Raw genomic sequence first — 22,008 nt, 5'->3', positions numbered from 1 at the left:
TAGAAGTGAGAAAACTCATGGGTTGAAATAAATACAATTTAATAGGCAAAGCAAAAGCCATGCACGCAAGCAAAGTAAAACAAGGAATTAATTCACTGCTTCCCATCAGCAGGCAGGTGTTCAGCCATCTCCAGAAAAGTAGGGCTCCATCACATGTAACAGTTACTTGGAAAGACAAATGCCATCACACCGAATGTCCCCCCCTTCCTTCTTCTTTCCCCTAGATTTATATTGCTGAGCATGACGTCATATGGTGTGGAATATCCCTTTGATCAGTTGGGATCAGCGTCCCGACTGTGTCCCCTCCCGGCTTCTTGTGCACCCCCAGCCTACTCACTGGTGGGGTGGGGTGAGAAGCAGAAAAGGCTTTGACACTGTGTAAGCACTGCTCACTAAAACATCCCTGTGTTATCAACACTGTTTTCAGCACAAATCCAAAGCACAGCCCCATACTAGCTACTATGAAGAAGATTAACTCTATCTCAGCCAAAACCAGCACAGGGCCCCACTATTTAAGAAGGATGTGAAGATCCTTGAATGCATCCAGAGGACAGCAACAAAGCTGGTGGAAGGGCTGGAAGGCATCTCCTATGAGGAGTGGCCAAGGCCTCCGGGTTTGTCTACTTTGAAGAGAAGGAGGCTGAGGGGCGACCTCATTGCTCTCTACAGCTTCCTGAGGAGGGGAAGTGGAGAGGGAGGTGCTGATCTCTTCTCCCTGGGATGCAGTGCCAGGACGCATGGGAATGGTTCAAAGCTGCATCAAGGGGGGTTCAGACTTGATGTTAGGAAACACTTCTTTAGCAAGAGGGTGGTCAGACACTGGAACAGGCTTCCTAGAGAGGTGATTGATGCCGCAAGCCTGTGTTGAGGCATTTGGACAACACCCTTAATAAGATACTTTAACTTTTAGTGAGCCCTGAAGTGGCCAGGCAGTTGGACTAGATGATCGTTGTAGGTCCCTTCCAACTGAAATATTCTTCCTTTCCTTTCCTTTCCTTTCCTTTCCTTTCCTTTCCTTTCCTTTCCTTTCCTTTCCTTTCCTTTCCTTTGCTTTCCTTTCCTTTCCTTTCCTTTCCTTTCCTTTCCTTTCCTTTCCTTTCCTTTCCTTTCCTTTCCTTTCCTTTCCTTTCCTTTCCTTTCCTTTCCTTTCCTTTCCTTTCCTTTCCTTTCCTTTCCTTTCCTCTCCTCTCCTCTCCTCTCCTCTCCTCTCCTCTCCTCTCCTCTCCTCTCCTCTCCTCTCCTCTCCTCTCCTCTCCTCTCCTCTCCTCTCTCCTCTCCTCTCCTCTCCTCTCCTCTCCTCTCCTCTCCTCTCCTCTCCTCTCCTCTCCTCTCCTCTCCTCTCCTTCCCTTCCTTCCTTCCTTCCCTTCCTTCCTTCCTTCCTTCCCTTCCTTCCTTCCCTTCCCTTCCCTTCCCTTCCCTTCCTTCCTTCCCTTCCCTTCCCTTCCCTTCCCTTCCCTTCCCTTCCCTTCCCTTCCTTCCCTTCCCTTCCCTTCCCTTCCCTTCCTTCCTTCCTTCCCTTCCCTTCCCTTCCCTTCCCTTCCTTCCCTTCCCTTCCCTTCCCTTCCCTTCCCTTCCCTTCCCTTCCCTTCCCTTCCCTTCCCTTCCCTTCCCTTCCCTTCCCTTCCCTTCCCTTCCCTTCCCTTCCCTTCTCTTCTCTTCCATTTTATTTTATTTTATTTTATTTTATTTTATTTTATTTTATTTTATTTTATTTTATTTTATTTTATTTTATTTTACTTTATTTTACTTTATTTTATTTTATTTTATTTTATTTTATTTTATTTTATTTTATTTTATTATTTATTTTCTTCTAAAGCCTCTCGCCCTCATTATGTACAAGGGACAATGAATGTGTCAGTATCACACCAGCCTTGCTGTGACTTGACTATGCTGTGAGTGAGAAGGAATGTGATATAGAAATTTGAAGGGGAAAGTGTTTAGTGAGCATTAAGATCATGTTACTAAGCACAGCACAGTGATCTCAGTAATGTATGTTTTATTTAGGACATGGCTCTCTGTGTCTGGATGGTTCTCTTGGAATATCTCATGGATTCTCTTCATGAGCTTGCCTTCAAGGCAAATATTACTTTTTTCTGTCCATGCTTCAGTTTTAGCTGAGATAATTACTAGCTAATAAATGCTCATCAGCCAAATAAGGAATGAATCCACTCTGTGTGGTTAGTTACTCTCCTAATCATTCTGTTTTGCGATGCTTGCTTTTAAAGTCCGAAGGTGGTTTTACCTGGTGTACTAATTATTGTCAAAATAAGCAGACACTCTGCCTTGGGGAAAGTGGGGATAGAATTTGTTGAAAAGTGCTAGTATGAAATTTGAAATAGTCAGTATAGTGACAAAGAACGTAACTATCATCAGATTTGCTCTTCTAATTCTCATGTATACATTGGGGAAAAATATAAGAAAAGAGAACAGCAAATGGTTTAGCTTTTGTAAAATTGGAATTCATAGGTTTGCTATACGACAGAGTATGAGGTCTATTTTTCAGTAAACACCAAGTCATTGCCTCATTATTACCTGGCAATCAGCAGGTAAATTCCCTGCCGTGCAGTCATTGGAATATATACTTTCTTGCTGGATATGGCAGGACTAGTTTTAGAATCAAACACATTATTTAATAACAAAGGAACCTAGTTTTCTATACTGACATAAGTATGTAGATAGCTTGAGACTAGATAATGATTACTGAAATGCCAGTGAGCAAATACATATAGTAGCCCATCTATGAAAGCTCTGGATTTAATAATTAAGCAGGAGCTATTGAAGAGATTACTGTATTCCTGTCTTTACTGCATTACAGTACATTGCTTTTCTGGTTTAAAATAAACTATACTAGAAAGTATTTTTTATGAAAATAAAGTAAATGCCAATGCTAGCTGAACCTATTTCTTCCAAAGGGAGATAATTGTCTACTATGTAAATATCCCCTCATGTTCAGGGCCATCAGATCTGGAATACCCTTCTACCAGGTGATAATTACAGAAACTTCTTCAGCGGACCAGTGATCTGTTCTGGTATTCTGCCCCTCACTTCCCATACTCAGGGGCCAAGATAAGCCAAGAAAACACCAGCTGTGTGAGAGAAAGAAGAGGAAGCGAAGCAGTTTCTTTGGTGGTTGATGATTCAGGAGTGCATACTGCGGTCAAAGGTCTTCAGTGGCCCTCAGACCTGACAGTGAGAGGTGTCCAGAAATATTGTGACAGACAGCCTGCTCTGGAATACTAATGTCTCTGATTAGACCGCTCTCATTTCTCTGGAGTTCCTGGGGAAGGAAAAAGGGAAAAATAAAATTACATGATCTGTTTTTAAGTGGGGACCAACATGACTCTGGCATAACACTGCAAGTTTTGGATGCATTTTAGTCAGTTTTCTTACTGTCTGAATGTGTAACTAGCCATCTCAGAGAAAGTCACGACATGGGTTTCCCCTCTGACAGCAGAGAAGCTCTCTGAGAGAGGAGAAGATGGAATTTTGATCCTTTCTCAATTTAAGAGATTTTTTTCCCTAATTTACCTCTAAGATGAGTAGTTACCAGACTGATGCACTGAAATGCAGACAGATAAGTAAGCCAGGAAGCTGTGTCCCATGTATGTGGATTTTCTGGATCATCCTAACTCCCTTTGTATGCACGTTGTCTGAGAGACCTTCAGCACTATTTTATTGCTCATTCTGTCAAAAATGCACTGCCATGGCATTACCCCCTAGGCACTGTTATATTATCAAGACGCAAGAGTGTTTTTTCTCTTTGGAGAAGAATTTTTATCTTTTTAAGTTCAAAGTTAAGTGGTAACTAAATACGTCTTGGACAGTTACTTGCAACTGCAGCCTAAGAGACAGGACTTCATAATTCAGGTAATCCCTTTCAGTTCCTATAGCTATGGATAAGCTGTGACTAGCTGGTGTTACCCAAGGTGTTGTGTGTTGGCTCTGTCTCTCAGCTGTGCTTTACTCTCGGAACATCAGAGATGAATCCATTTCCCTAACCACAAATTGCTCAGAAGGGGGACTTACATTAATGGTTTTGATCATGACTACTTGATCTGCCTCCTTGGCTGCATTCTCTGCAGTTTTGACAGTCTCATTGTCCCAGTCAACAAAGTCCATGGCCATCATTCCATCCACTGCACTGGGGAGAGAGTAAGGGGCAATGGGGAGGTGGAGAAAGCAAACAATTAGAAGATGAGGAAGGAGGAAAAAAGAAAGGAAGGAGAAAACAAGATAAAGGAGAAGATAATTCAAGTAGCACAGTTGATATAGATTACTGCAACAAGGGAGCTCAACTTGACAGATCCAGATACATGGCTCTTTCTTCCCTGTCAGCAACATTTCATTTTCATTATCTTTTCCTTTTGCCATTCTTCATAGCTACATTTTGCTCTGCTACCTCCAGAAACATGTTGACTCAGGACTCACTCTGAGGCCTCCTGGTTGAGTACATGCGCAATATACAAAATATCAGGGTAGCCCATACAACTGGAGATGTTGTTACGAGGGTAGTAGAAGAGGAACGTGAGACACGACACATTCATGATGCTTGGCCCACCCTGCAAATACACAAGGGTGACTCAGAGGTCTGCTGACACACAACGAGGAGACTATTTCTCCTCTGGAAAGCACTCTTGTTCACAGCTCATGCAGATCCTGTCTGGTGGGAAAAAAAAAAAAATTGTTTGTCTGAGAGTTAGAAATAAAGAAACTAAGTATCCTCATAAGAGTCTGATAAATAGGCTGCTCTGTGGTTTTCTAACATAAATCTACTTATTCTCTCCTTCAGAAAGACTACCATATTTGTATTTCAGTCTACAAGATCCCCAAATCGGAAACTTTGGAAAGTTCAACTAAAACATTCAGGGAATTAACTGAGTGTGACATTCAGATCAGAATTTTTCAGTTGATCCCTACGTTTGGAATGGGCCCAACCAAATCAAACAGTGTTGCTCTCTGTGAATATAAACTCTGTAATCCTCTTTAGGTCAAATCTCAGTTTCTTGTGCACATTTCTAAGTCATTAACTCCTCTGCACAGTGTATGCTCTAAAAGAAATATGACAATAATTGTTTACATGCTAAGTTCTGCAAAACTGACGCCTGGTTTGAATAAGAAGAACTAAAAAGGATGTCTGCATATTTTGAGAAGTCCAAATCAGATCCAGCTGCCAGATTACATCATTTTCTGTATTTGACTTCTGCCTGTCCACTAAATCCAAGTGTTAAATGACTGAAAACCAAAGCAGCTGCAAGTTTTGTTACTTGCACTTGACATTTTGGACAAGAATTATCTTGCATAGTTTTAAGATGCAAGATAGCTTCAGGATCTGTTCATAAGCCTATAGTAGGAAGGTCTTGCTGGAGAGGTACTCTCCAGCCATGGAACAACTGTGTAAGGCATGCCTCAGTATGTCTATGATATTGTGTCTGACACAAGAAGTTTTGGCCAGGGACATATTTGCTTGGGGAAGAGAGATATGTCTGCCCAAAAGATTTTAATGGTGCTAAACTAATTTTAAAAGCCATGGAAGATTTGTAGGTAGAAAAACAAACTTACAAAAGTAATCCCTGACCGATCCAGTGTCTGAAAGTTGCATTTGACCAGGATCTCATCCCCCTAGGGAACACAGTAGGTCACACTGTCAGAGCCGTACAGGCAAAGCACGCAAAACAACCACTCGCAATATGGGGAACCAGGAAACTGTGTGAAAACTATGGGCCACAGCCTGAGGTGGAATGAAGGACAGAATACGTCAACGTGCTCTGACATCTCTGGTGCTTGTCACCTCCCCAGCCTGCCTGCCCACAGCTACATCCCAGGGGAGGAACGTACTGGTTTGATTATGAGGATTTCCTTCATGTCCCGAATCTCCTGCAGTCTGAAGTCATACTTATTGTCCTCACAGATGATCCCCAGCTGCTCACCATTCCTGGGGAAGACAAATGAGGGGAGAAAGTTATAATGTTTCCAGGGAGGGGTGTGAAATAACTGATTCCTGAATGAAATAAACAGAGCTGAGAAAAAGCCCCTCCAGAAATCATGCCTGATCTCTTTTGTACCATAACTCACAGAACGTATTTTCAGCGACAGCCAGTCTCAAACATACACTTGAACTTTCTCACCTAGCCCTCTTTGGTCTAGAGCCCAAATATGGACTTTTTGCATTTTAGTAATTCTTGGGTCTTGAAAGTTTTGCCTTTCAGATGACAGTCTGGGATCTCAGAAGTAAGAAGTCCAATACTTGCATTACAAAACATTGTCCTAAATAAAAAGACTCTCTGACCCTAGCAAAGTAGAGTTGGCAGGCTCTTTAGGACCTCCTTTGCAGATGTAGAAGTATCACATGTGAATTCTTCCTTGCTATTTCTACAGTGCTTTGTGATATTGCTCCTTAGGTGGTCTCTGAGCGCTGCTTCTCCATCCGTGTTATAGGTCCTTAGGTCTTGCTAAGTACCTCCACAGTGCACACTGCAAGATGCGTCAAGGCAACCAGCCCACAAATCCTTGTGGTGCTCATGGCCAGGCTGTCCCAGCAGCTGTCGCACACCCTGCTTGCTTGTTGTAGGCCCGCTTTGTGACCGCTGGCAGCTCTGAGCAGGTGAACTGGTAGGCTCACACCACTGTCCAGCTACACCTTATAGCAAAATGGGTTCAGTAGGGAGGGACCTATCTTGGAGGCCAGGCAAGAAAGAAGATGGTCTGTCATGTGACAGATGGTTTATGTATACCATGCAACTTGCATAAAAAGCAGGAGACAAAAACTATTGCTATTGTCTGGAACAAAATAACTCTGGCTAAGTCACTCATACTGGCTATGTGTGACTTTTGGCCTATGCTGGGGTATTCTGGAATTAACACCTAAAAAGAAGACAGACCTGCCCCTAAATTGCTATCAAAGATCACAGTCTGCTAATTGGACAAGTGACTAAGAACAACATAGTTATCCTACTTGTTACAGGGGAAATCCCAGAAAAAAAAAAGTCACTCCAGCTGCTGAATCATCTCTATTCAGAAGGTGTTTCAGACACTTGACCTTCTGCTCTGGAGCCTGTGCTTGAGATGGCTTCAGGGCATGGTCCTTGCATGAAAAAGTCTGTAAAGGTCCTTTCTCAGATATATGCTCATCCTAAGTAAATTGAATTGTTGCCTTAGTCCTCTTTAGACTGACCTCAGTTGATTCCTAGCAAAGAGGCAGAACCTTCCATTTTCTTCTGAAGCCTAAGGAAAACTCTCCTGATTATATCACTCCCTGCTACTTGGAGCAGGCACTTGGACGGTGCTAGTTAGTGAGATGGAGGGAGGCTCACTCCTCTTCTCTTGCTGTCTAGCATAGAAATCCAAGTGTCAGGCCAGTTTGGGCTGGAAATCACTAGCATTGAAACTGAGGGTTGGCTTTGAAGCCAATAGGCTTTATTGATATCTGCTTTGCTCCTTTACCAAGAGAGGACCACGTTTGCCAGCTATAATGTGCTACTCTTGAGAGAGACAAACAGGCATAATTGGGGAGCAGACATATTCACAATGCACCTTTCAAGTTACAAAATCCCCATTTACTTAGTTTAGTTATAACAGACCAAGTTTGTTTCCTAAGGTTCTTAATAAGTTTTCCCCTGCTTTTGCCACGTCACAGGCTGCAGAGGCTGCTAGGGGAGTATGTTGCAGATACTAGTGGCCAGAGAAGGGAAAATACTCATCAAACAATTGTATTAGTCCCAGTTTTCTGAGAGTGCCTTTCAAAGATCTTCTAGTCACTTGGCCCCATTCCTTGGGGAGTGGGTAGAGAGGCACAGGGCCAGGGTGTTAAACTGTGTTTGACTGTAGGGTGCCATTGGTGTTTAAGGATAACTGAGGAAGACCATCTTCAAGGGCAGATGTGCTACCTTGGAACAACCTAGATTCTTCTGAATGATATTTCATATGTGTGCTTAGAAGCCAAACTAGACAACATCTGCCCTGCTCATAACTCAGCTTTGCATTGATTGTGAGGGGGTCAGGCACTCTCCTGTCTTCCACAGCTTGCCTACAGCGCAGTTCAGGTTCCCTGCATACCTACATGATCAACTCAGTATGTGTAGAGTTTCTGCAGAGTGAATCGGCATGTGAGGCAGTTTGTGAGACAGTGCAGGGTCTGGGGATTTGGCGCTAGAGCACAACCATCTAAGGCAATGCCGAAGTTTCCCCCTGCCATTCCAGATGGGACTCACAGCATATCCCAGAGCATGCACCAGCAATACCATGTAGACAGGCAGGGAACTTGATCTTGAAGGTGTCACAGTGAGCACTCTAATCTTAGAGTGTCACGACAACATCTTGGGCTACACCCATATTACTAAATATCATAAGGTTGCATATTGTTCTCTGGCTCACTGGCACCGGCTAAATATCTGCCTCCCTGTAACTGCAGTGTCGTGCTTGGCTTATGTTGGGTTATTCTGAAATTAGAAACCTAAGGAGGAGATAGGCCTTATACCTATACTGCAAAGCACTTGGACCTCTGTGATGCCTCTTTGGCCTAAAGCACAGTTTGGTTTTAGTTCTGGGTTTTGGTTTTTTTTTTTTTCAAATTCTAAGTGGCTGAAGTAGTGTTCAAATGCTATGCTGCAGAGCATGATTTGCTATTTTCATAGCTTGAAACTGAGAATTCATGCTTCATGGGCTGAGGTGTGATCACAGAGTGCATAGGGGTGTTGAAGTTTTTAGTGTGGGAGGATGGTGAAGGAAACCAAACCCAGTGTAGTTTTGCCCATACAGCCCATGGGAACTGGTACACACAATCCCCAAAACTGTGCCTGTGTAGCCTCAGCGTGAGTCTGGTTAGCAGGACCAAGCTATGCAAGGGCAATGTCTAGCAGCTAACTAGTGTGGATGAGCAGCAGTCCAGTGCTTGAGCTCACTGCCTATGCCTGTTTTATTTAACAGGAGGCACAGTTCCAGTCTCATACTCTCTGCTCAGCTGACCCTTCTTTCCTGAGGAGCTAGTTCTTTGTACTACAATTCAGACACTGCAGAGTCTCTTGCACAGACAGACAGATGCAGACTAACCTGGGAACATCATTCTCATCCACTCTAGTCCAAGAGGCAGGGACTAATCCTGTGGCATGGGCAGCAATATTGTGAGTTTGCTTCTCTTACCGGTATTGAGCAGCTTTCACTCCTCTGCCAGACAGGTGGGTGTGAAGCAAGTAGGCAAAGACATGCAGATCTGGAACCAGCATCCCATTCATCTGCAGTTCAAAATGAAGTAGGTCAGAGCCTGGCAGTAAGAGCTTAGCACCGCGTATCAGGATTGCCCATGAAGTCAAAAGCTTGATGGAACTCACGTAATTGTCAGCTTAACATCTTTTTTTAAAAGGGAGGTTTAAGCCCATTTCCTCATGTAAGTCACTACTGATTGAAAGGTTGCTCTGGTGAGCCTTTCTGAAAATTGCTCTTCTGCGTTTAGGTACTGTGGCATAGTTGTCTGAGTTTGTGATATCTCATGCTGGGTACTGTAAGCATACCTTGCTATCAGCTATGTAAAAATCTAAGACAAGATACAGGAGAGGTAATAAGTTAAACATGCAGATACATGAACTCTAAGAAGGTGCAGATAATAGAAAGACTAAAAGCAGAAATCGTAAGACACTGATCAATGGGCCATTAAAAGAACCATCAAAATGTAAACCTTGAAAGGTTCAAAGAAAGTCTTTGAAAACTGATGAAAAGAAGAAAAACAAGATTACCTCAGGCCTCATAAGAGGGAGCAAATTTATGGGTTGCTACAGGGAAATTGTGGGACTGTGTAAAACTTACAGGATGTTCTAAGTGGATTGTGGGAATGTGCAAAATTTATTGTGGGATGCTTAGGGAAGAGGTCAAAGGTAGGGAAAGAGAGGAACAAACATGGGAAAATGGAGAGAGGAAGAGGAGAGTCTAGCTGTACTTGAGCAGACTGCCAGTCAGTATGTTTGTCTGACCAAACCTGGTACCTGATTGCTGCAATCTAGACTATCTTATTAAACTCTGTTCGTAACTATTTTCTGTGTGAGTGTGCTCTCTATACTGTGTATATGTGCGTGCCTGTGGTTTTGGGGTGGGATGATCCACTAGGGAATGTCAAGCTAGAAAACCCAAGGTCCAGGCCACAGAGTGCGTAAAAGGGCCCTGGATCTGGGCACAGATGCTGAAAGGACTTATGGTCTGGACCAGAAATCAGAGGGACCAACAAATATGATTACGTATGGGAGCTGAGTGAGCATGCTTATGGTTATATTCCTCCAGTGAACTTTAAGCCTGATTAGTCGGAAAGGAGGAAGAGGCTTGGGTCATTTGTGTTGTCCATGCTTGTGTGGGCCTTGTTCATGCCTGCAAAGGTACTGTACTCCTGTCTGTGTTGATCTGTTTGTGGCCAGCTGAGTCTGCTCTCTGAGTGTATGTGTGTTTGGGTGTGGTGGGGGTGTCTATATCTTTGGAGTTTGCCCCCAGCGTTAGCACCTGCTGGGCCTCGGAAAGGAGAAAGTGGCAACCTCACATCTAGCGGTGCTGGAGGGACATGTGAATCCCCTGGATCCCACAGTCCACCAGAGCTGATTATTGTTAGCAGCCTCTTGGCTGTGATTTGAGGGATGTTAGACCTCCACTCTAGAGGTATCTTCTTGACCTGAGAGAGAGCACCACATCCTCCCAGCCTAGTACCTGCCTTCCTACACCAGTACCACACACTTATGGCAGGACAAAGGCTTCTTGCATGTGGTGGAGCAAATTTGAGAAGTCACTACATACCCTTGGGTTTTGTTTCCCTTTCACTTAGATGGGGTGAACGGGTATTCAAGCCATGGTTCTGACATGCTTACACAGCTCTGCTAATGCTCTTGGGCCAAATCTTGGGTCTCTGCTGAGCAGTTTTATTGGAATAGATATTCATTTTGCAACACGCAGAAATGGAGGCTAAGATGGCACCCTGCACCAAATGGCTTTTAGACATGTCTAGAGCAAGATGGAAACCCAAAGTGGGAAAGATCAAGGAAGATTTTTTATGGCTTTCCCCACACTCACTTCATCAAACTGGCTGGAATTGCAAAGGCCATAAGATCTGTAGGATTCTGCTCCAGGAGGAATGAAATGCACAGTGAAAGTGAAGATGCCTGTTTGCAGAACCCCCACGTTGTATTTCCGTAGCTCCGGAGTATAGCAGATTCGTACCCCTGAGCTGTCGATCAACCCTGTAAAAGAAAAATGACCACTCCTTCAGCAATGACTCCAGAAACAACAGAAGCAGGGCCTGAAGCAACAACACCTATAGTGTCTCTTTCCCAGTCATGGGTTGGGAGCAGGCACAGATTAACAGGAAGGCCTAAGCCTTCCACCCTACCCCTGTGGTATGGTCCACTGTAATGTACAGCCTCAAAGTCATGCAAGGTGCACAGATCTTCTCATAGTGCATCTGGATACAGCCCTGCTTATAGTCCCAGATGATTCCCATAAAATCACTCCATACTTTTGTTTCCCCTTCTGTAAAATGATAGCAAATACCGTGGTGGCATTCTTCATCACCTGTCGTAGTGATTGAGTGCTGGAGGTCATGGTAGAAGCCTGAGGTGGTATTATTAGGCTCTCAGGACTTCATCCTGACCCTTGGTACACCTATTTCTTCCAGAGCCACTCTGTCCCTTCCCCCTCTGCTCGTTTTTCCCATGATGCCCACATTTCCCTGACGTTTTCCCTAATACTCCTGCTAGTATCATAGCAGGAAGATGTGCTCAACTTTTTCAATGGTAAGATGTGTCTAATCTAAGCAGATATAACTATCTATGTTTTTAAAGTTTGTTTAAGTTCTTCCTGAATGGGAGCCCAGTCCAGTTTCTTCTTACTGTCCTGAAGGTTGTACTGGGCAATATATGGACGTGTTTCATACAGAAGCTGGATTCTAATAGGCGTATGGGTGAGGTGTGAGGCTTCCATCCTGAGGCTGTTCTTTGTCAGACAACTGCCCAGCATTACCCACCTGGTAACAAGTCAAAATTGCTGTAATGGATTTCTAGTCGGACGTACTGAGGATCCCAAGGTGTCCCTATGGAAACTGCAGCTTCATCTGGAAATTGATAAGACTTGTGGAAAGAGGAAGAGGAGGAATAAAGTTATAAGAAGTAGGTAGTTTTTAATTCTTCTCTGTTGTTTCTTGACTGAAAACGTACAAAAATAAAGTTTTTATTTTCTTGCATCTCTGAATACTTATTTTGACATTGTTAGAAATCATAATGTTGTGGAAAATTCTGCCAGTTCCATTTCTTTTCCTTCTGAATCAGAACAAGGAAGAATTTTCAAAATTTATTTTTCATTTAACCTTTTGGTTGGTTTCATTTTTATGCTATATTTAATAGGAAATACTTATAGTATGTGTATACTCTTGCAGCAAATTTCATATCAGTATTGGCACTGCATAATATAAAATCTGAATAAAATTAGTATAAGGGTTTTGCCTAAAACTTATCGCCTTCCTCTCTTTGTCCCCATGTACATGCATACTATAGAAATACAAAATACATTTTGCTCTGAAAGGCAAAGGGACCATCACAAGATAGATGCTAAAATTTGTGCAGCACTGACTAGTAACTAGGCCACTCAGCCAGAAGCACCAATTTCACTGAACTTTTAATTTTACTCTGCTGAAAAAGAGGCAGAGCCAGTAGAAAAAAAAAAGCAGAAAGTAGTTGCAGTACTTTCTGTTACGCAAGACTAGCACAAGGAGAATTTTGTGAAATTAATGGCAACGTTATCAAAATGTCAGAATGAAAGCCTTCCTAAGTGACATACAAAATTTGTTTAATGCAGTTATGATAATAACATACACACATATGCAGAGTATCGACAACTATGTAGAAATCGCCAGCATCACCTGATGCAGCAGAAGTAGAGTCGAGTGGGGACAGTATGAGGAAACTTCCCCAGTTTGGTTGGCCCTGCAGGACTGTGGGGTCTTACTGGACAAGCTGACAACAAGGGTACTGCTGTTCATAATAAGAAACGGGGAAGAGAATGGGCCCTGCAGACTCACCTCTCCTCCAACAGCCCAGCCCACAAGCACCTGAGAGCACAGGGCAAAATCTGGATTGGCTCCATAGCAATCATCTATGCCACTGGGTAATACACTGGCATTGCCACAGGCATAAGCAAGAATGTAGTGAGTCAAGGTTATGTTGTGGCGTGTTATTACAGGTTCGAACTGTAACCAAGAGAAAGAGTGAAAAAAAGTTATTGTCAACCCTAAAATATTTCTTTTTCAGGCAGCCAGAAAGAGCAGTTAACCATAGTTTAGGCAAAGAGATATAATCTGATTTGCAAAATGGACGGTAAACTGGATGATGATTTATCTACTCATTTCGGTATGCACCCAGCAGAGTGCATTTTTCCAGAAAGGATTTGCATCTTCCTCTAAAGCACCTCCCCTTAATCAGAATCACAGGGGTGTCTATTTGTCATAGAATCATAGAATCATAGAATCTATTTGACCTCTTACACTGGGCAGTGAGATTCCAGACTAGAAATGTAAATAGTTTACCTCATACACCATTTTCTTGGCTGCAAAGCAAGATAAGGGACCTTGATCTAGGGCTCACTATAATTCACTGCTCCCTCAGTTGTGCCAAAAGTACTATAATCAAAATAGTTTAAAATAAACCCCACAAATAACCTGGATCTGTTATTATTAATCACTGAACTTTTTAACAGCACTGATGAGATCAGGCCTCAAAATCCTAATGTTACCACAAGAACTAACTAAAGCTCATGAGTTTGTTCTGTAGGATTACCTGTCAAATTCTGTTTTCCAGTCCATGGAAATTCTTCCATATGAAATTTTGCGTTATGCCATTGCAGTGGAACATCTGTTTTTAAACCTTCAAAACCCACAGAACTAAGAGGGGTTGCTTGACCTTGAAAAAAAGTTATCTTAATTTGAGAAGTAAGCTAGGCTTGCTTTGGAAAGTTCCTGTTTCTTTTCTTTGTTCTTTTTTGCATATTGCATCTTGAAAATAGGACTGCTAAAATATTAGTTTTGCTTTTTATACAAATATTCTTAGCAATTTCCAAGAACAAAAGCAAAATTCCTTTCAAATATAGAAGATTCTGGAGGATCCTTTGCTCTCAAAGATACCAATAGGTAACATGGCCTGAACTCACTACGCTGAGACATCAGGCTTGTAGCAAGGTTTCTTCGGGTGTGATGTACATAAAGACACAGGTACTTCCAAAGCTAGAAACAAGACAGAGCTTATCTCCACACAAGCCAGACAGATTAGCTGGCTCATGCCAATAGCAGTGAAGAACAGATGGAATGCTCCAAAATTTATACTAAAATGCTGCAAAGGACAGACTTGTACTCATGGACAGTCTGTCCTGTCCTGTTTTTTCCCCATTAATACAGCCTGCAAGTTTACCTTGTAGATATGGTATTTCTGCTTGACCATGGGCAGTGGGATAAAGGTACAGGCATACTTGGTTTCTTCAACTGGAACAGCAAACTGGAAAAGAAACAGACACGAGTCACCTGAAGGTTCCCCTGGCAACTCAATAATGCGCACAGGGAATTGGAGAAGCCAAAGGGAGGCAGTGCAAGGAGAATGAGATCCAGAAGTGGAGGGGGCAGGAAGGATGATGCATTTAGCAAACATCTGATTGGTTTTTGGTTGCAATGAGTGAGAAGATTAAAGGGCCAAGAAGATGAAACTCTGTTCTGGTGAAGGACAAACACATTTGTCAGCTCTACGAGGTCTTAAATTCTTTTTCTTTCAGATTTTTTTTCTGTATTTTTCCAAAAGGGATTTGCATTACTAATTTGCCTATTGTAACATGCACTGAGCATAGGAAACGTCCATTCTGTTCAATCAACATTTTTAATTGCCTGTTTTCTGGAGTCACAAGCACAACACATGATAGCACTAATCCCACAAATCTTTACATAAAAATAGTGCCCCTCTTTACTATGGAATATTGCCCACGCTGATCAGCAGATGCTGCCGTCTTGAGTGAGTGCTGACTGTGTGGGCTGATGCTGTTTAAAGAAGGAAGGTGTTAATGCAATAACACACTGAGCTGGTACTTTTGGGCTTCATTTGACAAGGATGGCGCATGTACCACGACGTGATGCTTATGGGGGCCTCCAGCTCTCCTGGTAAATCCTTATATCTGACACTGAGATGCTGCATAAGTTAATATTGGAGGCAGCGCATGCAGTAGTGCATATTGCATTTTCTGAGCTCTTAGCCAGACTTGTCACAAAGCATTTAAATGTATTGCCATTATTTCTCTTCTCTGTGATATTGTGTAGTTCCCACAAAACTAAGATGGGAATCAGTAAATATCTTCAGTATATTATAGATATTTTTCTATGGGTCTACATGGATGTGACAATAGACCTGTATACATACATGCCCAAGTTAATAGTTATATTGCGATTCAATAGCACCACAACCTGTGTTTGACTAGACTCAAGGGAACAGGATACACCTTACAGCATTTTTCTAAACTATAAGCCCTTTACCCTCCACACAGCAAGCCTTCCCTTCCCACTTCATTCCTACTCTTGCCAGCTCTATTTGCATGTTTCCAAGATCAGTCATGTCTATTATTTGACCTGGGCAATCCAAACCTCCAGCATGGGCATGATCGATTTTGCAAAGAAGGGTGGGGGAAGGGGAGATTTTTTAACATGCCAAGTAAAGCTCTTGTCCAGTACTTACATTGTCCAGCCTCAGGTCATAGGTGAAGAATATTTTGGGGTCAGTTGAGTCAGATGGGCCTCTGTACCTCATCAAGAAAAAAAGACTTGGAAAATCTTTGGCCTTTAAAGAATTGGACTGTGTCATCAGCACAAAAGGCAGTAACAAGGCATGCTGTGTCCATCTGTAATGGGAGTGTTTCATTGGAAAGTCTCCTTCATTCCTTCCCATCAACCACACACACAGGTATTCACCCCACATCACATGCCTCATAGCACTGCACGTTTTAAAATGCAATCCACATACTAACCATGTGCAATTAAAAGTAATCTAAAATAAAATAACTGTATTTGGTACGTACCCAGACACTCAGACAATATGCCAGAACACACAATAGACAATAAGCAGTTTAACACACAAGATTTGTCTTGTCCAGACAGAGAAATGATTTTTTTTTTTTTTTCCCCCAAAGAGAGGGTGCTGGATAGAAAAGACCCTAGGAAAGCTGTACCCACTGTCATTTCACATGCATTATTGAAACATGTATGGATTTAAAGTGTTGGTATGTGAAATAAAAGAAAGCTGGAAAAAAGCTGTAAGGGATTTGATAAGATTTCAGAACCTGCATCATTTTATGCTTAAATGTTTAGATGTTGAGTGTCTGGATACTGTTCTAGCTATGGGAGCTGTACAGTGGTGCTAAAGATCAGATTTTCAGATCTTTACATATCCTAGAGAAAGCAGGTGCAGTTCATTTATCTGTATATACTGTTAATACACTTGGGGCAATTTTTACAAAGGATTACTAGGGTACTTACACAAAAAGCTAACAAAACTAGTCCTCTGATTCCCCATTAGCTGCTACTGTTGAGCATGAATGCAATCAATGATCTGCCTGCATCTGCCCCAGCATGTGACAGCAGCAGTAGCCACAGAACTCTGTAGGTTAATCCCATTCAGAATGGGATTATATTTCTTTCAATTAGTAAAGGTCATTAAGAAGGTTTGTGACTACAAAGGCGTCTATCCAGTCAATTGCACATGTATTTGAACTCTGGAAAAATGGTGAATGTACACCTAATTCTGGACAAACATTTTTGAGTGGGCTAAACCTTAGATAATGCTAATTTGTCCAGAGGTTCCTCAAGTAAAGGTGAAATGGTGTAAACAGTGTGTATGTATGCAGAGTTCTGAAACTGTGTGCATTAGTGTGCTTGCGACCTTGGCAAAGCATATTTTTGAAAACTCTGACTTAAAATACCGATTTGGATTGGCCAAGTTTTTAATGTCAGTCAATACCAGTATGAAGCTCTTCCAAGAGAAAAGGACTGAAATTATCAAAACGTTCTGAATTTTCCAAATATAATTCTTACCGAAATATTGCCTTATATTAGGCAAATAAAAACTTTATCTCCCATACTAGATTGGTTTTTTTATATGTGGCAAATGAGAGAGAGACAGGGAAATGAGCAAAATTTTGAAGAGCTGTGTTCAAGCTTAAGAAAATGTTGAGATTTATATCATCTTCCCTATTCTTTGATGGAAAACATTGTAAAAAACATCAAATACATCAATACAGTGCCCTTGAAATGGGCATTATCAATGTGGTCATATGGTCCCATATTTTTCTGTATATTCCTGTTATTGTACTGTTGTAAGGAAAACCTGCCATTCTCAGATCTGATCCTGGGGATCTGGGAATACAGTGGGACATGAGAGCAGGTTTGTCTGGGATGTTGCTTGAGCAGTCCCCTTTCTTACTGTGATATCCAGGTCATTTGGGTCACATGTCCGGAGGTGGTGTTTGAACAGCATGGTGGTGGAGGTCTCATTCTCTGTCACGGCAGCAGTTGGTAGTCCTAGCTATCATCTTCCTCAAGGGTTGCCTCATCTGGCACATGACAATGCTGGAAAAGGAAAAGTGGTCAAAACCATAAAGAGAAGAGACGAACGTCCTATGGTCTGAGAAGTCATGTTTCCAAATACCACTGGTGGGACCTCAGTAATTATGAAAGCATTTCATTCTCCAAAAAGCTCCTCTGCTTTCACTGGTAATTTCCACAAACCAATTGAAGAGAACTCACATCCAGTCCCTGCTATACCCAGCTGCTCAGGGAAAGAGCAGCCCCTGGGTTCCATCACCCAGAGGATGGCCTGGATAGAATAGATCCTAAAGGATCTTCCCTGCTCCCTGAGTGACCTGCTGCACCCTGGGGCATTTTAGCACATCTGGCTCAACCACACAGGGTGGGAAGTAAAATAAGCTCTGTCGAAAAACAGAGGTAGTTCAAGAGTAAAATATTTTGGGCATATCAAAACTTCAACTTTAACTCTTAGGTTTTCCATACCAGCTGGAATCTGGGCCTTCTTGTGGATGCTAAGCTCTCCTAGAAACTACAAGCTAATCAATAGCTTTAGCAGCATAGGCATAGTGAAAAAGAAAAATAATGCATGAATGAGGTCACCAAATGCAATTGTTACTCGGTAAAATGGCACAGAAACATCAGGCAGAGTTTGAAAAGCATCTAAATGTCTAATTACTGTAGAAATCTCACTGGGAACAGAATGGGCCACAATAACTGCTGCTATGAAAATACAAGGTGAAAAGGTGGGACTACACACACAGCTGTGGAAAGAGAAAAAGGTTAGAAAGGAGTAAAGCTCCAAGCTGACTGACTGGGGTAGCATCATATTTTTGTGGCAAAGGAGCTCAAATGACCAGAAATGAGAAGTCAGTGGATGAAAATCTCTCAAAGAGAAACCTGAAACATAATAAAGCAAATGTCTCCCTAATGTACAGCTGTTAAGTGCTACATTGAAAAGTTTTGCTGTAGTACTCAACTTTGGAGGGATAAAAGAGAAGAGAAAAATTTTGCCAGACAACAGTCTGGTCAAGGAAGAATATTTTTATGTGAAATCCTTCCTGGTATTTTTTCCTCCCATCTCTGTTCCTTTAAGTGATTATTTCAAAACCTGCTTACAGCTTTTGCTAAATTTCCCAGTATCTCCTCTAATATCCCTTCTTCTTGAATTTATCCATGGATTTGGACTTTCAGAATACTCTAAGCAATTGTTCTCTAACCCAAATGCTCCCATTTACAGAGGGTCATATCATACAACACAATAAATACATACGTACAATAAATACAGCTTTTGTTTTCCTACTGTTTTGAAATACCTGTTGCACTCTTTAATTAAAAGATCAAAATTCAAAGATAAGTAGTCTGCAAATGAGGTACTTTGAAATAAATAAAATACTTAAAATTAAATATACCTTATGAAAGAGGAAGGCAGTAAGCAGCTGGAAAAAAATTGGCAACTTTGTGAAAACAAGCCTTTTTGGTAATTTTTTCACCCATTGGACATTACTTAGATAATGACTTGTTATGGTTGTAGTAAAGAGGAAAATTAAAACAAAAAACAAGGATGTGTGAGAGAGAGGGTTAGAAGGAAGAACACAAATGGAAAACCCCACTTAAACTCCATTTACAGTAACTAGCATGTTTTTCCTTCAAACTGTCTGTTCCACAGGTTCAGTGGATGTGATATACAGCCTACTGAGCAAATGTGGATTTTTGTGGTCATTAATGTGTTTGATTACTGGAATGTCTCCAGACCTAAATAGTTGGGAGATATTTTCTGATATGTAAAAAAGTTGAAAAAACCCAAAACTTTTCTAGAACCAAAATTATTTTCTAACATAAACAAAGAGTTTCAGCTACCAATGCAGAAAAACACTGAAAATGTTAAATATCTCTTCTGAAAATAATGGAATATTTAATATTTTTGAAACCAAACACTTCAATTTTTCCTTTCAGGATGTTCTTTTAGGAGAAAATAAATGCTTTTGATTTATCCCAAATTACTTTGTAAAAAATCATTATAAAAAAGTGAAGAACAAGTGTTTCTTCTAAATTGATCACAATTTTTTCCCTGTCATCATTCACAGCCAAAATTTCCCTGTCTGTGGCACAATCACAATGAGATTTCAAAACTGGGTATTACAAAAGTGGTTTTGCAAACAACTAATGACTGTAAGTAAGGCTAGCTACCCCACCCCCTCCAAAGTTCACCCATTTTAGACAAGCACCAAGACATACTTAATGCAAAACACATTTTACTGTTATATGAAAAGGGAACTGAAAACACCTGAACAAAGCAAGATCACAGTGACTGGCAAACACTTCATCAGTGTAAACTCTTTTGCTATCTGTATCTGGATAACTTTAAACTATCTGTTTCTCTTTCATGATTAAAACAAAACAAAACAACAGCCTGTTTTTTTTTATTTAGCACCCTCAGTGGCATTTTGTTCCTTTAAACTCCAGCTGTTTTAACATCAGGCATCTATCCTTAGTGGCTACCTTTACATTTAAGACCATTTTAAGACATTTAAGACCAACAGGAAGAAGCAACCTTTGGAGGTGAACACATGTCTCCACTCACTACAGAGGAAACCAAGTAAATTAACCTTTGAAGAGCTTCAGTGAGGGAAAACGTGGGAGTTTCGCATCTGACTCCTGCCTCAGCTGGCCTGTGGTTTGGATGAATCAGAACTTACACTCCCAGCAGCCTCTTCCAGCTTCATGGTAGGTGGTTGCTTCTGTCATATCTAATCGGTTCTAGCTGTGGTTTTGACTTGCAGGTGGGATCAGTTTATTTGCTTAATAAACATAATCTAGTGCCATCTGGGATACCATAGGGTGTATCAGGTAGCTGTTATGGGGCTAGCAGGCATGACACAGGACTTGCAGAAGACCTGGGCTTTCCTGGACTGTCAGTCTGAGGCCATGCCAACTAAGGATTTCAAATGGCCTTGGACATCTTTAGCCAGTTGAGTCCATATGCTTTCAAGCCAAAATACTTGGAACATGACCCTTGGCAAAGGGGGATGCAGAGGAAGTCTTTTCAACTTACAGCAAAGTAGATGCTGCCATTTGGGAAGACACCTCCTATCACAATGTCAGATCCAGGCAACTCTCCATGAGGGCTGAATCCAAATGCCACCCAGCCAGTTGTATGGACCTGCAGCTCAAATGTCATCAGCTCCTGTTCACCATGGTCCCAGTGGAGGCAGACCATGTTTGAACGATCCAGGAAAATGGAGAAACGCAGCAGTGTAGGTGCAGGCTGACCAGAACAGAAGCAGGGGAGGAACAAGAGGAAGAGCATACCCTTGATTCTTGAGAACTGCCATCATCAACAGGATCACTGCAGTTTCGGGGTCTTGCTGATACCTTGGGCAGCTATTCTGCTATGAGAGGTCCAGTTTATATAGAAGGGCATGAGGCTGGGCCTATTGCCAGAAAGGAGGAGTGGAAACCAACTGTTCTATATCCAATTTAACATGTAGGAAAGATCAACACTTTACATAACATGTCTGGCACCCTGCCGCAGTGAAACTGTACTAGGCCATCCAATATACCTCTTAAAACATTTTTAAGAGCTGTTTAGTACTACACAACCAAGAAAAGCAACAAAGTGTTTTACCCAGTACTCCTCAGGGTGGGTGAATTCTGTCTCTCCTCACCAAGGAAAAGGGGCTCTTCTGACTAACTTGCCTTTCTGTTGCAAATGCTGAAATGAACCCTGACTATGCCACCCTATTAACTGGTGTGATGATTATTGGCAAGTTTGTTGGGAATGGGCTGGTGAGTCTTAGTGCCATGGCTTATCAGAGGAAGCTATTGTGGCACATAAAAAGGGGCTCCTGGACGGTAGTGGAATAGCAGAATAAGAAAAATGCCTCTGCTCCATTCACTATACCTTGGTGGGAATGAGTAGAAGGAGAGGAGGGCATCAACTGTTGCACTGCCTAAGACCTTCAGTGTAATGATATGAAAAACAAAGAGCCTCAGCAGGTTTCCAACTGCTTCTGCCAGGAAGTGCCTTGTGCATCTCATCTCCAATTTGCCCAGTTGCATAATCCACTAGAAAACATAGCCTGGGTCTGTGGATTTTGAAGGATGTGGTAGCTTATTCCTATTTACTTTGGAAATATTTGCTAGGAAAGCCTAGAAAAGCCCATTTGTATTAATCTGCTGAGACAAGTACTTGCAGAACAGATGACTAACAGAGAAGGAGAGATAACTAATCTGATCTTCAGGGACAGGGCTTAAACAGATCAAATTCCATTCAGATTGCTTCAATCCCAGGTTACTTGATTGACAGTCCTGCTGTAGACAGCAAGTATATTTGTGGGTTTTTTTTGAATTATGTAATACAGTGCCAACATTTTACATTTTCTCTGCTCCAGAGAGGCCCAAGACACAGTTCTAGGGGCACTAGGCAGAGCTGAAGGATATGGTA

At 41.9% G+C, this 22,008-nt stretch overlaps 1 protein-coding gene across 1 annotated transcript; it reads right to left on the bottom strand.

Moving 5' to 3' along the window:
- Positions 1-3,158: 3,158 nt before the first annotated feature.
- Positions 3,159-20,781, bottom strand: LOC104021962 (DBH-like monooxygenase protein 2). The gene is made up of 12 exons (XM_087766021.1): positions 20,617-20,781; positions 15,721-15,822; positions 14,419-14,502; positions 13,038-13,205; positions 11,988-12,090; positions 11,039-11,205; positions 9,137-9,228; positions 5,837-5,933; positions 5,561-5,620; positions 4,430-4,560; positions 4,028-4,142; positions 3,159-3,278 (listed from the first exon to the last, which is right to left on the bottom strand). The coding sequence occupies exons 1-12, from the start codon at positions 20,779-20,781 to the stop codon at positions 3,159-3,161; spliced, it is 1,404 nt and encodes a 467-aa protein (XP_087622147.1).
- Positions 20,782-22,008: the final 1,227 nt, after the last annotated feature.

This window comes from Nipponia nippon, unplaced genomic scaffold (genome assembly GCF_047370975.1).
Source record: "Nipponia nippon isolate SJK-2023a ecotype South Korea unplaced genomic scaffold, ASM4737097v1 scaffold_3, whole genome shotgun sequence".
Taxonomy (NCBI): domain Eukaryota; kingdom Metazoa; phylum Chordata; class Aves; order Pelecaniformes; family Threskiornithidae; genus Nipponia; species Nipponia nippon.
The sequence above is the reverse complement of the archived record's forward strand: the minus strand, read 5'-3'. Positions and strand labels throughout refer to the sequence as shown.